General features: G+C 53.3%; 1 protein-coding gene across 1 annotated transcript in view; it reads left to right on the forward strand.

Moving 5' to 3' along the window:
• LOC137427337 (uncharacterized) overlaps nucleotides 1-15002 on the forward strand; it is a 385725-nt gene that overhangs the window by 7301 nt on the left and 363422 nt on the right. Inside the window, exon 2 of the mRNA XM_078777386.1 lies at nucleotides 14465-14659. Within this exon, the coding sequence (XP_078633512.1) occupies nucleotides 14476-14659 (184 nt within the window). The 5' untranslated portion in view covers nucleotides 14465-14475. The remainder of the gene's footprint in view (nucleotides 1-14464; nucleotides 14660-15002) is intronic.

Here is a 15002-nt window from a genome sequence, read left to right on the forward strand (position 1 = left end):
GCTTACTCGTCAGGACGTTGAGCAAAAGCCTTCATGGACAAGTTTCAACCAATCAAACCCCAGCCATGATGAACCATTAAAAAGTACAATTGGTTACATGCCCATCATTCTTGCTCTAGCTCATGAATTGTCAACCCTGAACACCCTTGTGCTGAGGGCACTTCATGTTGCTAGGTCCCTGGGGAATAACTACGCTGTAGTCACAGTGGATCAGGGCTTGTTCCCACAGCTGATGGAATTGAAATGGACAGTCCCAGAATTCAAGGACACTTTGATACCAAGGCTAGGTGGCTTGCATACCTCTATGAACTTTTTGAAAGTTATTGGACAGCTTACGGGAGACATTGGATTAGTAGAACTGTGGGTTGAAAGTGGGCTTCTTGGTCCAAACACAGCTGAAAAGGTAAAAGATGGCAAAGCGTATGCTAAGGCAGTTAGGGCAGATAAGTTAACCTGGCAAGCTCTTTGGCAATTATTGATTCCACAGGTACGAAGGTATATTGAGGACAAAGACACTGAAATATCCCAAGAACTGGTCAAAGCCATTGAGACTGAAGACCACAATACTCTTCTGGCGATCACACATTCCCCAGAATTTCGACAGCATGTGGCTGTTTTCACGGAGACCAAGCAAAACGACAAAAACTTCAAGTACTGGTGGGATTTCATGAGTATGGTGTCTGTCTTACTCTCTTTCATCAGAGCACAGCGTGACGGAATATGGGAACTCCACCTTGCAGCATTTCGTGAAATGATGCCGTTTTTCCACAGATATGATCACACCAATTATGCAAGATGGGGATGTGTGTACTTATCCCAGATGAAGCAGTTACCACAGGAGATTTTCAACAAGGCAATTTTGTGGTGAAGGGATCGAACCAAAGATTCAATCAGGTGTCCCCTGATCACAGCTTGGAATGGCTCAATGGTATTGGAAAGAGAAGTGGTGGCATTGTAGGGATAACTAAAACAAATATGGCCCTTGCAAGGTGGACGTTGTCATACAACCAAAGAGCAAGCATTTCAAATCAGACATACGAGATGATGAATGTTGGTTTGGATACTGAGTGGACCCCGAATGAAGCAACATCAGCTAGAATTTCACGAGACAACAATGACGAAGCAAACATTTTGAATGTCTTGATGAGGTTCAAAGTGTTGCATGTAGACACTGTAGATCAGCCCAAAACCCTTCTGAATATTGCCACAAAGGACATGGCCACCATTGAAATAGAGAAGTCACTGTTGAATGCAAAGCAGCTGGGGCAGAACCAGTTGGACACCTTCGTAAAAGACAGGTGTATTGATGCGAAGGTCGATTTCAGGGATAAGTTGCCAAAGGTAAAACCTCTTACTTTTTCATCCTTGTATGAAGTGCACACAGTGACAAACACTTCCAAAGGAAAGATGGAAACTTTGAAAGCTGACAGGAACTTTACGCAGAGACTCATCACAGCATATCGGGCAGGTAGACCAGTTGATTTGAGCAAGATCTTAAACCATGAATTGATGAACGTACCAGTAAGCATTGCTGACACATCTGGCTCGCTACGGACCAGTACCAAATCCATTCTATTTGATGTGTTGACGAAAGATGTGACATCCCCAGAAATCACCATCAGAAAACCTGCTTGTCTTATCATAGATGGACAAGCCACGATTATGTCATTGGGAAAGCCATGTGATGCGAAAACCTTTGGCGATTATGCTGATGTGTTTGTCAAACTCATTTTCAAGCAAGGTAGAGCATATGATAGGATTGATGTGACTTTCGATCGATACCAAGAGCTCTCAATCAAAACTGGAACAAGGGAAAAACGGACAAAAATGTCCAGGCCAATTCGACGATTGATTGAAAATCGAGATGTCTCCCTCCCAAGCAAATGGACAGACTTCCTGGCATCCACTGACAACAAGAGAGACCTTTCTCTTTTTCTGTCCAATGCACTCATTGCATCCGCTCCAAGTGAGAAGACAGTTGTTGTGGGTGGAGGGTTCGTTAGCGAGACAGATGTGCAAAGTACTGATCCTGACATGAACATGGAGTTGTTGGAAGGTAATCATGAAGAAGCGGATACCCGAATTATACTCCACTGTATTCAAAGTGATGCACCGACGATTGTGGTGTCAGCCTGTGATACCGATATCCTTGTTCTACTTCTAGCGCATTTTGACAAGATGGTTTGCTCACAGTTATGGTTCAAGGCTGGCACCTCTAAGAAACCGAAGTATGTTCCAGTTCATGATATCAGGAAACAACTCGCCCTCGATGACCACACATTTGAAACAATCCCAGCATTCCATGCAATCACAGGGTGTGATTCGGTATCATACTTCTCTGGACACTCAAAGAAGTCAACATGGGATGTATTCTTGGAACACCATCATCTACTAAGGGGTCTTGGCAAGTCTCTGAGTCTGTCCAATGAAGTTGTTGTGGAAAACCAATCAGGTCCACACAACTTTAGTCCAACTTGTGGTTTAAATCCATTTAGATCATGACATCATCCTGTAATGCAGGAAATGCAATAAGTATATGATGTGGCATCACATGGGACCATTCATAACATTCAATGCAAGCAAGCTGGATATTCTATGCTGGCGTACCGTTAGCGAGTCTACCAGATGTAACGTGTCACAGGAGAAGTCTCGGAGCACCGTCCGCAGCAGCGGGTCTTATAGTCACGCCCCTAGCGGTGTCAACGAGCAGCGAGCATCACCCCCGGGTTCAGTACGAATACGATTTCACTACATTCTCCCCCCCGTCAGAATTATACGGTGGTGCGGCTAGAAGCGAGCGAGCGTCAGCACGAACAGGGTACGGAACATCAGTCGACCCAACCGTATCGGGCCGGGCGGTGAATTTCTCTGCCAGCACGCGTCCGAAATTCCCCGGGTACGGCATCACGTATCCCTGTGTCCCCGGCGTCAGAGGCGCCATCAGGGTCGGGTGACGAAGGGGGTAACTCCAAGTCGTCGGGCCCAGGTAGACCCGGCGAGGGGAGAGTCAGTAGACTTTCGGCGATGGGAGCGTCGGGAGAGGCCATAGTCTCATAGATGGGTTCGGTCGGTCCGTCCAATTCCCTACTCAGGTCGGCGACCCCGCAAGGGGCAAGGTGACGGACGGAGACAGTAGTCTCACGGCCATCAGTCGTTATCACACGAGCATGCTCAGGATTAGCCTGGAGAATCTGCACTTTGTCCACTAGGGGGTCGTACTTGCTCGCGCCTACCGCCCATTTAAGGTAGGCCGGCCCGGGCCCAGCGAGCCAACTGGGCAAAGACCGTATACACCCCGTGCTCCTGGGGTGGTGGAAAAGTCGCTCGTGGGGAGTTTGGTTGGTTGCCGTACACAGGAGAGCCCTGATCGAGTTCAACGCCGCAGGTAGCGACCAAGCCCATTTATCGAGGCCCCGGCCGAGGGTCCAGAGGTTGAGCATGACGGCCCTCCAGATAATCCCGTTGAAGCGTTCGATCTGCCCATTAGCCTGGGGTCTGTACGGCGTGGTGTAACTAGAAGCAATGTTATTTTGGAGCAGATAGCCGCGCACCTCCTGAGACAAGAAGACCGCACCACGGTCGGTATGGACATAGGCCGGGTACCCGAACATTGAGAAGTTCTGTAAGCATCGCATCACCGTGGCAGCAGTCATGTCCGCGCACGTATAAGCAAAGGGGAATCGCGAGTACTCATTGACGATAGTGAGCAGATAGCGAGAGCCGCTCGACACCGGCAATGGGCCCTTGAAATCCATCGCCAAGCGATCCCACAGTCGCGTAGCCTTAACCAGAGTCCCCATGGGAGGGTTATAGAAACGCGGTTTGATTTCCGCGCAGATAGCGCAGTCGCAACAGATACGGCGGATATCGTCAATCGAGTATGGGAGATTGCCACGCCGCACAAAATGAGCAATACGCGTTACGCCGGGATGGCCCGCAGTGGCATGCAGCACCCGTAGGCCCTCCAAAGAGGTGATACCCGCGCATGTAGCCAGTCGTGATAAGGCATCGGCGGCCCGGTTATCCTTCCCCGGGCGATATTTGATGGTGTAACAGAAGTCGGCGAGTTCGATATGCCAGCGAGTGATTTTCTCATTCTTAATGCGCTGGGCGTGTAAGGTGTCGTACATGAACGCAACGCTTTGCTGGTCCGTGATGATTTGGAAGCACCACCCGAGTAAGTACGGGCGCCATCGCCGAATAGACTCGACGATCGCATACGCTTCCTTTTCGACGGACGAGTGTCTCCGCTCAGCAGTGGTAAGAGTCCGTGAAAAGAAAGCCACGGGACGCCCCCCTTGGGAGAGGGTCGCCGCGATGGCCTGATCCGAGGCGTCACTTTCGGGGACGAAAAAGCTGCTCTCGTCGATTGTCGCCACGGCGGCTCGGGCGATGTCGGCCTTAAGGCCATCAAAGGCCGCCAATGCGGCCGGACTCAGTGGGAAGGTGTCGCAGGCCACGAGGGGGCGAAGTTTCACGGAGAAATTTTGCACCCATTTGGAGTAATGGGCGAATAGCCCAAGGGCGCGCTTCAGGGACGCCCGATCACAGGGAGGGGCCATGTCAAGCAAAGGTCGCAGACGCTCCTTATCCGGAGCGACAGAGCCATGGGTCACAGTGTACCCCAGAAGATCTATCGTGCGTAGGGAGTATTGGCACTTATCCTCGTTCATAGTTAAGTGATACCTCTGCGCGACCTCAAGGAAGCGCTTCAGATTAGCATCATGGTGTCCTTGGTCATATCCACAAACCGTAAGATTATCGAGGTAGACGAAAACATCGGTTAAGTGCTCCCGCGCAATGAGGTCATCCATGGCCCTCTGGAAACAAGCGACCCCGTTCGTTACCCCAAAAGGCAATCGCGTAAATTGGTACAACCGCTGCCCCGACTCAAAAGCGGTATAGATACGATCCGCCCTAGAGATAGGGATCTGGTGGTACGCACTACGGAGATTGAGAGTGCTATAGAGCGAATACTGGGACACCTGTTGCACCAGCGCGTCCATCCCCGGAAGGGGGTAGGCATCCAGCTGTGTAAAGCGGTTAATCGTTTGGGAATAGTCGATTACCATGCGTCTGCGGTGGGCCTCGCTGCGCACCACCAAGACCTGGGCGCGCCACGGCGACCTGCTAGGTTCTATGATGCCGTCTTTCAAGAGCTGAGCCGTTTCGTCCGCAATGAATTGCATGTCTGCGCGAGAGTAGCGCCGTGATTTCACCGCGATAGGGGTGCAGTCGGAGGTTAGATTGGGGAACAGCGAAAGTGGCTGGATGTCCATTTGCGCTAGGGTGCACACTGCAAGCGCGTCGTCCGCCCCCACAACAAGCGTGTCAGGCCCACCAAACTCCATTACCAGACGTCCATGCAGCTTAAGAAAATCGTGTCCTAACAGAATATCAGCACATAAAGCGGGTAAAACCATAAGGTGTACATCAGGAAAAACCCGTCCCTTTAGCACGAGTTTCAATCGGCATTCCCCCTTCGTGCTGAGTCGAAGTCCCTGGGAAGCCATGAAGATCCGTCTCGTAGACCTCCAGATCCGCCATCCATGCCTGAGCACAAGTTGCTGGTCGATAAAACTATCCGTAGACCCTGTATCCACCAAGGCCTGAACACAATGGCCTTCGACCATGAGGGGAATAAGGGCTTGAGCCAGGCCAGACGAGGCTGCTGGGAGTGGCACTGAACCCCCCGAATGGGTCGGACAAGCCTCGCAGGTGGATCCTATGCCAGCAGCAGTTTTGCGGTCGTGGCCGGAGTATGCGTTGTCCATGGGGAATCCATTAATGCCATCAGAGGGCTTTCCCAAGCATTCCGGTGTTTCGCAATTCAAAATCTGACAATTCTGACGGGAAAAGGCCTCCGTAGTATTTGAAAACGCCTTTTGACACTTTTGGCAGGAAAAGGCCTCCGTAGTATTCGAAATCGCCTTTTCCGGGGTGAGGGCCACCGTTAGCTCGTGGACGTCACGAGGAGAACGTTCCGCTGGGGCTTGGCGAGGCTTCAAAGCCCCTGGCGTGGCCCGGAGTTTGGTCAAGGACACGTACTTCGTGCCCGATTGAGGATGAGACTGTGGTGGCTGTCCGGTGACGCCCGCCAAGGACGTCTGAGCGCCCAGGGGCCCGCAGAGAGCGGCCCTCCCCTTCGAAGACGGGTAAGGCGCCGGGTTTCGGGCTCGGCTCGCAGGCTCCGCAATGAGCCCATTCAAGGTCGCCGCGACCGCGCGATTCAATGAGCCGCGAGCCGCGTGCCGTTTTCCTGCACACTTTCGCGTAATGTCCCTTTTGCGAGCACAAATGGCATATAGCGTCTCGTGCCGGACACACGGGCCGGGCATGGCGTGGCCCCCCACAGAAAAAGCATGCGGCCCCGCGTAAGGCCTTGGGTCTGGTCGTAGCGGCAGCCGTCAGGACTGGGTCTTCCTCCGGAGCATCCCGGAGTTCCGCGAGCAGGTCCGCGTCCTCGGCGGTAGCACTCTCCGGCCGGGCGTGTAGTGTAGTGCCCGCCAAGAGGCGCGTGCGATCATAGGTGTTCGATTGCATCCGCGCTTCGGTGTATACTTTCCCTTGCTCGAGTGCCGTAGCAAAGGTCAGGTCGGTCTTCTCTAAGAGCTTGAGCCTTAGTTCCTGGGAGGAGACCCCTGCAATGAAGGCATCTAAAAGAAGATCATCCTGAGCCTGCGCAGGAGTCCATGGCTCCTTGATGCTGTCCAGCAAGAGCTGCCGGAGCTCCTGGGCATAGTGGTCCATCGCCTCGTTGGGTTACTGACGTCGCGTTAGCAGCAAATACTGATGGGGGGGGGGGGGGGGGGGGGGAGAATGTAGTGAAATCATATTCGTACTGAACCCGGGGGTGATGCTCGCTGCTCGTTGACACCGCTAGGGGCGTGACTATAAGACCCGCTGCTGCGGACGGTGCTCCGAGACTTCTCCTGTGACACGTTACATCTGGTAGACTCGCTAACGGTACGCCAGCATAGAATATCCAGCTTGCTTGCATTGAATGTTATGAATGGTCCCATGTGATGCCACATCGTATACTTATTGCATTTCCTGCATTACAGGATGATGTCATGATCTAAATGGAATTAAGTGTTGTGGAAAGCATCACCACATCACATTAAGCATCACATTAAGCAAGCATCACCCCCGGGTTCAGTACGAATACGATTTCACTACAGAAGTGTCCAATGATGCTGAGATATTTATATGTCGCATATATAAGACATCATCCGAGAACTGTGACCAGGCCCGTGTAAAGCTGTTCAGTAAATGTCAGGCACCAGAATCAATGCCACCATCCAGTGATGCTGCACTTCACCATATACAGCATGCAAATTACCAGAGCTTCATATGGAGAGAAGCATGCAATCCAAACCCAGTAATTCCTTCCCCAATGGACTCTGCTGGATGGAAGCTGGCTGATGGTCTTCTCTCACCGGTGCTCACATCTTTACCCCCTATCCCAAAAGCATGCAAGGACATTGTACAGTGTGGCTGTACCAAGGGTTGCACCTGTGATAGGTGTTCGTGCAAGAAATGGGATTTGAAGTGTACGGACGCATGCAAATGCAGTGACTCAGAGACTGTAACATGCAAAAACAAGACTAAATAACGCCAATGCTAGGATATTGCCACAATACGGTTATTTGACACTTCATCAGTGTTGGTTTAAGGGGGTGAAATATAAATATAAAATATAGAAATATAAAAAAGGTGACATATTCCTTTCTAATATATTGTTAGATATATTGTTGTCATATATAGAGAGGAAACCAAAATCAGTTTTGGTGGCCTACGTTGGAAAAGAGACAAATCCATGCGACCAAAATTGAACTGTTATTGATATATTGGCAATTGAACCGTTATTGAGATATTGGCGATAGAATCAAGAATTCCTATGATATTTTTCATTTAATTTGAATATTCTGCACATAATATGACGTTTAATTTGAATGATATGTAGAAAATTCTTGTAAATTCATCTAGGGGACGTCAAATAGGACCTTACGAAAATTTCATTAAAATTCGCATTTTGTACTAATTAACCCTTGACCCTAATTGGTGGCTAATTATGCAAATTTCGCAAAACAAACAACAAAGTCTCATTCCCCTGAACCTAGACAATGATGCTATGCCATATATTCTTTTCACTGGTGCATTTTGACATGAAACATCAAATGGAAATCGACTGACATGGCACTCAGTAGAAAGGTCAACCGTTACGGAGATATTCTCCATAGAAGTGAAAATTTCTTTCACATTTTCCATTAAATTCAAATCTTTAACATGCAATGTATGGCTTAATATGATAGATATTGGAAAATCTTTTTTACCACTGTATTGAATATTAAAAATAAAACAATTTCTGTGAAAACTTGAATTTTGCACTTATTGACCTTTGACCTTAATTAATGACCTAATTAGGCAATTTTGGGAAACACAAACAAGATATTCATATTCAGCACAAAATTCCCTTTAAGAAAAACCTATTTGTTTGCTTTTCCTCAAAAATGCCTCATGCAATCACATTTGCTGGAAATTGAACCAGTCTAAGTTGTGTATGCAAGAAACCCCTCAAACATCACACAGCTGAAAGAATTCTGCATGGAGGAGTGGGCAAAAATTTCTCCCAGTCAATGTCAGAGACTGGTAGACAGTTTTAGAAATGCCAACTTGAGGTTGTTTCTGCCAAAGGGGGCAATACCACTTATTAGAGCCAAGGGTGTACTTACTTTTTCCACATGCGAAATTTGCATTTATGTTTATTTAAATTATACAATGGACTACAAAATGTAAATGTTTCATGATATTTGTTATATTATATCACCTTTATCTTTCAATATTGTTGAAATGAAGATCAAATAGCTGTATGTTGAAATATGTTGAAAAAGTCAAAACTTTTCATGGGGTGTACTTACTTTTTCACGTGACTGTACTTTCTTAGCGTACCGCCATTTGTGATGTTGCTTCCAAAGTATGTGAAAGCCTCAACTATTTCTATTGAGCCGCCTTCAAGCTGCACTTTTGTGACATCATCAACTTCCGAATGTATGTTCTCCTGTTGTCGGACAACTTGTCCTACAACAAAACCTTGGTTATACAAATGTATGAAGGAGGTTTTGGGGTTTGAGTGGTATTTGGGTATGCAGGCAAATATTAAAATCCCACAATTCATTCTGCCCATTTATCTGTTGCTGAACGTTTTGAATTTTGGGATTTGGCGATTCTTCTTCCTCTTTCCTGTGCAAATACGCTCATGAATTTCCAAAGAAACTTCACTTTCCTGCCGTGTTCAAACTATCTAATGATACAAATGGTGTTCCTTTGAATCACGAATACAGGTGATTCAGTACCACTTGCCAGTGTAATGAACTGAATTCCCACGGACATGTTCCAGAGGAATGATGTTGTTCCATCCGATTTTCTTAAAAGTGGTTTTGTGGCGGACACAAGCAAGAGGACACGAATTCAACGCACCAGCAGGTGGCGCGAACGTCCAGGCGGGGAACTGGAAGGCATGCCCCGCCTATCGACCGATCGGCCACGCCCGGGTATTAGGCGTGGCCCCGGCACATATATGCGGGCTCCAAGCTCGAGCCCGCCCAGTGCTACAGTTTGAGCTTTCCTAATAAAGACTCTTTTGATTATCCAACGCATTGTGGCCTACCTTTTTGGCAAGCAGTTGTGTGCGTAGCACCGCACTTCACTGGTGACCCCGATTGGTTCAGCCGTTGCTGTCCACCAAACGCGCCATGACCAACAACGCCGTCACGGTAAAACTCCCGGAGTTTTGGGAAGCACAGGCCGATGTGTGGTTCGTGCAGGCCGAAGCACAATTTCAGCTTCGAGGCATAATGGCGGATGAGACCCGTTGCTACCACGTGGTCGCCTCCCTCGGGCCCGGCACTGCCGCCCGAGTCATGTCCATCCTGCGGCACCCGCCGGTCGACCACAAGTACCGGGCGCTCAAACGTCTCCTCATCGCCACGTTCGGCCTCACGGAGATCGAACGGGCCGACCGCCTCCTGGACCTTCCCAAACTCGGTGACACACGACCATCCGTGCGGATGGATCATATGCTGTCGTTGCTGGGTGACCAAGCCCCGGATTTCTTATTTCGGGCGCTCTTCCTACGCCAGCTACCCGCACAGGTACGCCTTGCGCTGGCCGGTTCCAAAATAAAAGAACCCCACGCCCTGGCTGTAGAGGCCGACAAGTTCTTCGCGGCTTGCGACACGCGGTTGGGTTACGGTGCAGCCATCGTGGATCCCGAGGCTGATGCTGCTGCGTCCCTCGTGGCCGCTGCCGCGCCCCGCCCACCACCACCACCGCCGAGAAAACGGTGGCCGCCGAAGCCCCCGCCGCCGCAAGCCTGGTGCTCTTACCACGCCAGGTTCGGCCACAAGACTAGGAAGTGTTGCCCGCCGTGCTCGTTTGACAAGTCGGGAAACTACCAAGCCGGCACTCGGTAGCGGCCCTGAGCGTCGGCCATTCCGGCAGCCTCCTCTTTATCACGGACACCTTGTCCGGGCGCCGTTTCCTCTGCGATACAGGAGCGCAGGTAAGCGTCATCCCAGCCTACACGTCCGACAAGCGGGCCGGGGCCCCGCATTGCTTGCCGCCAACGATACACCCATCCGCACGTTCGGGAAGCGCTGCCTCTCCCTGCGGTTCGGCGGGCAACGCTTTCAATGGTCGTTCGTGACCGCCAGCGTGCCGATGGCATTGCTCGGTGCGGACTTCCTATGTGCGAATGGGTTGTTGGTCGACGTAAAGCACAAACGGCTCGTCCAGGCAGAAACCTTTAGCTCGCTCGCTTGTTCGCTGAGCAGCTCGTTGAGCGGCTCACTGAGCGGCTCACCGAGCGGCTTGCCAAGCGGCTTGCTGGAGGGTTCCGTCCCGGCGAGTTTAGTTTGCACGCTTCCGGCAGCGGACGACTTTACCCGCCTCCTCGCTAGTTTCTCGGCCCTCACGCGGCCCACCTTTTCAGCGGTGGCCATGAAACACGGGGTGGAGCATCACATCCCCACGGTCGGGCCGCCGGTCTATGCCCGGGCATGCCGACTCGAGCCCATGAAGCTCGCCGTGGCGAAAACGGAGTTCGCCACGCTGGAGCGGCTGGGGATCATACGGCGCTCAAACAGCGCTTGGGCTTCCCCGCTGCACATCGTGCCGAAGCCCGGCGGGGGATGGCAGCCGTGCGGGGACTACCGCCGGCTCAACGATGCCACCACCCCCGACCGCTACCCGGTCCCGCACATTCAGGACTTTTCCGCCCGGTTGGCCAACACGACCGTGTTTTCGAAGGTGGACCTCATCCGGGGCTACCATCAGGTCCCCGTCCAACCTGTCGACGTCCCGAAGACGGCCGTCATCACTCCTTTCGGCCTCTTCGAATTTCTGAGGATGCCCTTCGGGTTGAAGAATGCGGCTCGGGCGTTCCAGCGGCTTATGGATAGCGTCCTGCGCGACTTACCTTTCCTGTTCGTCTACCTGGACGACATCCCAGTCGCGAGCGCGTCCCGGGAAGACCACCTGCTCCACCTCCGCACGCTGTTCGAACGCCTGGGCCAGCATGGCCTAATCATCAACCCTGCCAAGTGCCGTTTCGGTGTCACCACCATCGACTTCTTGGGGCACCGCATCACCAAGCATGGGGCCGTCCCGCTACCGGCCAAGGTGGAGGCGGTCAGGGATTTCCCGTGGCCCAGCACGGTCAAGGGGCTCCAGGAGTTCCTGGGCATGGTGAACTTTTACCACCGCTTCGTGCCCCACGTCGCCCAGCTCCTCCGCCCCTTGCACAAGGCCCTCCGGGGCAAGCCGGGCAAAGGTGACATCGCATGGTCGGAGCCGATGGCCGCGGCGTTCGCAGGCGCAAAGCTGGCTCTGGCCGACGCCACCATGCTGGCGCACCCGGCGCCCGATGCACCGATCGCCCTCACCACCGACGCGTCGGATTACGCGGTGGGCGCGGTGCACGAGCAATGGGTGCGTGGTGCTTGGCAACCGCTGGCGTTTTTCAGCCGGCAGCTTCGCCCGCACGAACGCCGGTGCAGCACCTTCGACCGTGAGTTGCTCAGGCTCCACCTGGCAGTCCGACACTTCCGCCATCTGCTGGAGGGCCGCCCGTTCACGGCCTTCGTTGACCACAAGCCCCTTGTGTTCGCGATGGCCAAGGTCGCCGAGCCATGGTCGGCACGGCAGCAGCGCCACCTCTCTGCCGTGTCCGAGTACACGACGGACATCCGTCACATGGCGGGTAAGGACAACCTGGTGGCGGATTGCCTTTCCCGGTCCGCCGTGCACGCGGTCCACCTCGGGGTCGACTATGCCCGGATGGCGGAGGCCCAGACCGCTGACCCCGGCGTCCAGGCCTTGCGGACCGCCGTCACGGGCCTCCGCGTCACCGAGGTGCCGTTCGGCGTCGCGGGCACGGTCCTCCTATGCGACTTCTCCCTCGGCCGGCCTCACCCCATCGTGCCCGCTGGCTGGCAGAGCCCGGTGTTCGACGCCATCCATGGCCTGTCCCACCCTGGCGCGAGGGCATCCCAGAAACTCGTCGGGGCAAAGTTCGTCTGGCATGGCCTCCGGAAGGACGTCCGCGACTGGGCCAGGACGTGCCTCGCATGCCAGCGCGCAAAGGTCCACCGCCACACTCAGGCACCGTTGGCGCCGTTCACGGTGCCCGAGCGGCGGTTCGACCACGTGCACGTCGACTTGGTGGGACCTCTGCCCCCCTCGCGAGGGTTCACTCACCTCCTCACCATGGTCGACCGCACCACACGGTGGCCGGAGGCCGTCCCATTGGCGGCGACGTCTGCGGCTGAGGTGGCACAAGCCTTTATCGCCACTTGGGTTGCCCGGTTCGGTGCCCCCTCGGACATCTCGCGGCCCCCAATTCACCTCGAAGCTCTGGGCCGCGGTGGCGCAAGGGCTCGGGGTGAAACGACACCGCACCACGGCCTACCACCCCCAGGCCAATGGCCTGTGCGAGCGCTTTCATCGCTCCATGAAGGCCGCGCTCCGGGCCAGCCTCTGCGACGGCGGCTGGGTCGACAGGCTCCTCTGGGTCCTGCTGGGCCTCAGGACGGCGCCCAAGGACGACCTGCGCGCGTCCTCGGCGGAGCTGGTCTCCGGGCAACCACTGCGGGTACCGGGTGAATTTATCCCCGACTCCACGGCTCCTTGGTCCGCGGCACAACAGCGCTCCGCCCTTCAGGAGACTGCCCGGAGGTTCGCCCCGGTGCCAACGGCACACCACGGTTGCCCGCCTTCCCACGTTGCCAGCTTCGCACGGCCAAGTACGTGTTCATTCGGCACGACGCCCACCGGGCACCGCTACGGCCCCCGTACAACGGGCCCTACCGCGTGTTGGAGACCGGGGAAAAAATTTTCACGGTCGACATTGGCGGTGCCCCGGATCGCATTTCCGTGGACCGCCTCAAGCCGGCCCACCTCGATCCGGACCACCCCCCGCCAGCGGCTCTGCCTCCGCGTCGAGGCCGCCCCCCGGCGGTCGGGCCCCCGGTACCCCCGCCAGCAGCTCTTCCTCCACGTCAAGGCCGCCCCCCGGGGGTCGGACCCCCGGCACCCCCCAGCCCTGCCGTCCCGCCACCCCCCAGACCGGTACCCATCGCCAGGGGGCATTTCGGCCGGGTCATCCGGCTTCCCCGCAAACTCACCCTTCAGGTGCGCGGGAATTCTGGGGGGGGCGCGTGTGGTGAACACAAGCAAGAGAATACGAATTCAACGCACCAGCAGGTGGCACGAACGTCCAGGCGGGGATCTGGAAGGCATGCCCCGCCTATCGACCGATCGGCCATGCCCGGGTACTAGGCGTGGCCCCGGCACATATATGCGGGCTCCAAGCTCGAGCCCGCCCAGTGCTACAGTTTGAGCTTTCCTAATAAAGACTCTTTTGATTATCCAACGCGTTGTGGCCTACCTTTTTGGCAAGCAAGTTGTGTGCGTAGCACCGCACTTCAGTTTCTTATTTATTACCTGAAAGTTATTGATGTGGGGAAACTGTCTGCATATCAGCATACCTGTGGCATGGATTACATCTGAGCACAAATACTCTTTCATACACATCCCCTGCGTTTGTGTGTAAGGCCTTCTCACCATTGAATGTCTTCATCATAAAATTGCAGAACACGCCCAGATTTTACATAAATACCTAAACTTTTGAATGTTTCATACGTGGCAATATCAACATTCACATCAACATTTAATACAATTACAGTATTGCCTTAAGACATGCAATTTTGTTTTTGGGGGGGGGGGGGGGGGGTAACAGGGTGCGCATTCGTGTGTGGTGAAAGTTTAAAGTACTGCAACTGATTTAAGCAGAATATAAGGCCTCAAGCACAGAGGTACTTCACATGTAGGTACTGTGTGGGATCAAAGTACTCGGAGAGGATTAAACATGAGGAAGAGTGGTACGTTTCCCTCCTCTCTGAAGGTTCACCCACCATGTACACTCAAGATGGCTGTGAGAAGGATTCCTGTCATGTGCAGCTGGGATCGGAACAGCAGACTGTGCTCGTGTGTGGAATGAAAGTTGAGGAGACCGAGGGATTTCCCGAGATTCTGCAGATAAAAATAGAGGATGTGAATTCCTTTGGTCTGGAGGAGGAGCAAAGTTACCAGCCGAATGGTGAGTTGTGTGATTGACATCAATTCTGATGACATCTGTGTTTGTTTCCTGCGCTTTTTTGTCCCCCGTCGCACCGCGGAGCGAAAGGGGACGATGGCTACCGTGAGTGTGAGCTAGGTTACCCTCTTAAGATCTTGATTGAATGGTTGATTGGCACCATTGTTCTGTGGTTCTGCTGGTGTGCTTTTAATATATTGTTGCGGATATGGCATTTGGCCTCCATATCCGCTTGTAAATATTCCCCTATTTCCCCAATACTCCCCAACTATCCCCAATCCCCCATTCCCTAGTCCCATTGCCTGTAAATAACACTCTGTAGAACCGACCTTCCCCTTTTTCCCCC

This window comes from Myxine glutinosa, chromosome 5 (genome assembly GCF_964187855.1).
Source record: "Myxine glutinosa chromosome 5, kmMyxGlut1.1, whole genome shotgun sequence".
NCBI lineage: Eukaryota > Metazoa > Chordata > Myxini > Myxiniformes > Myxinidae > Myxine > Myxine glutinosa.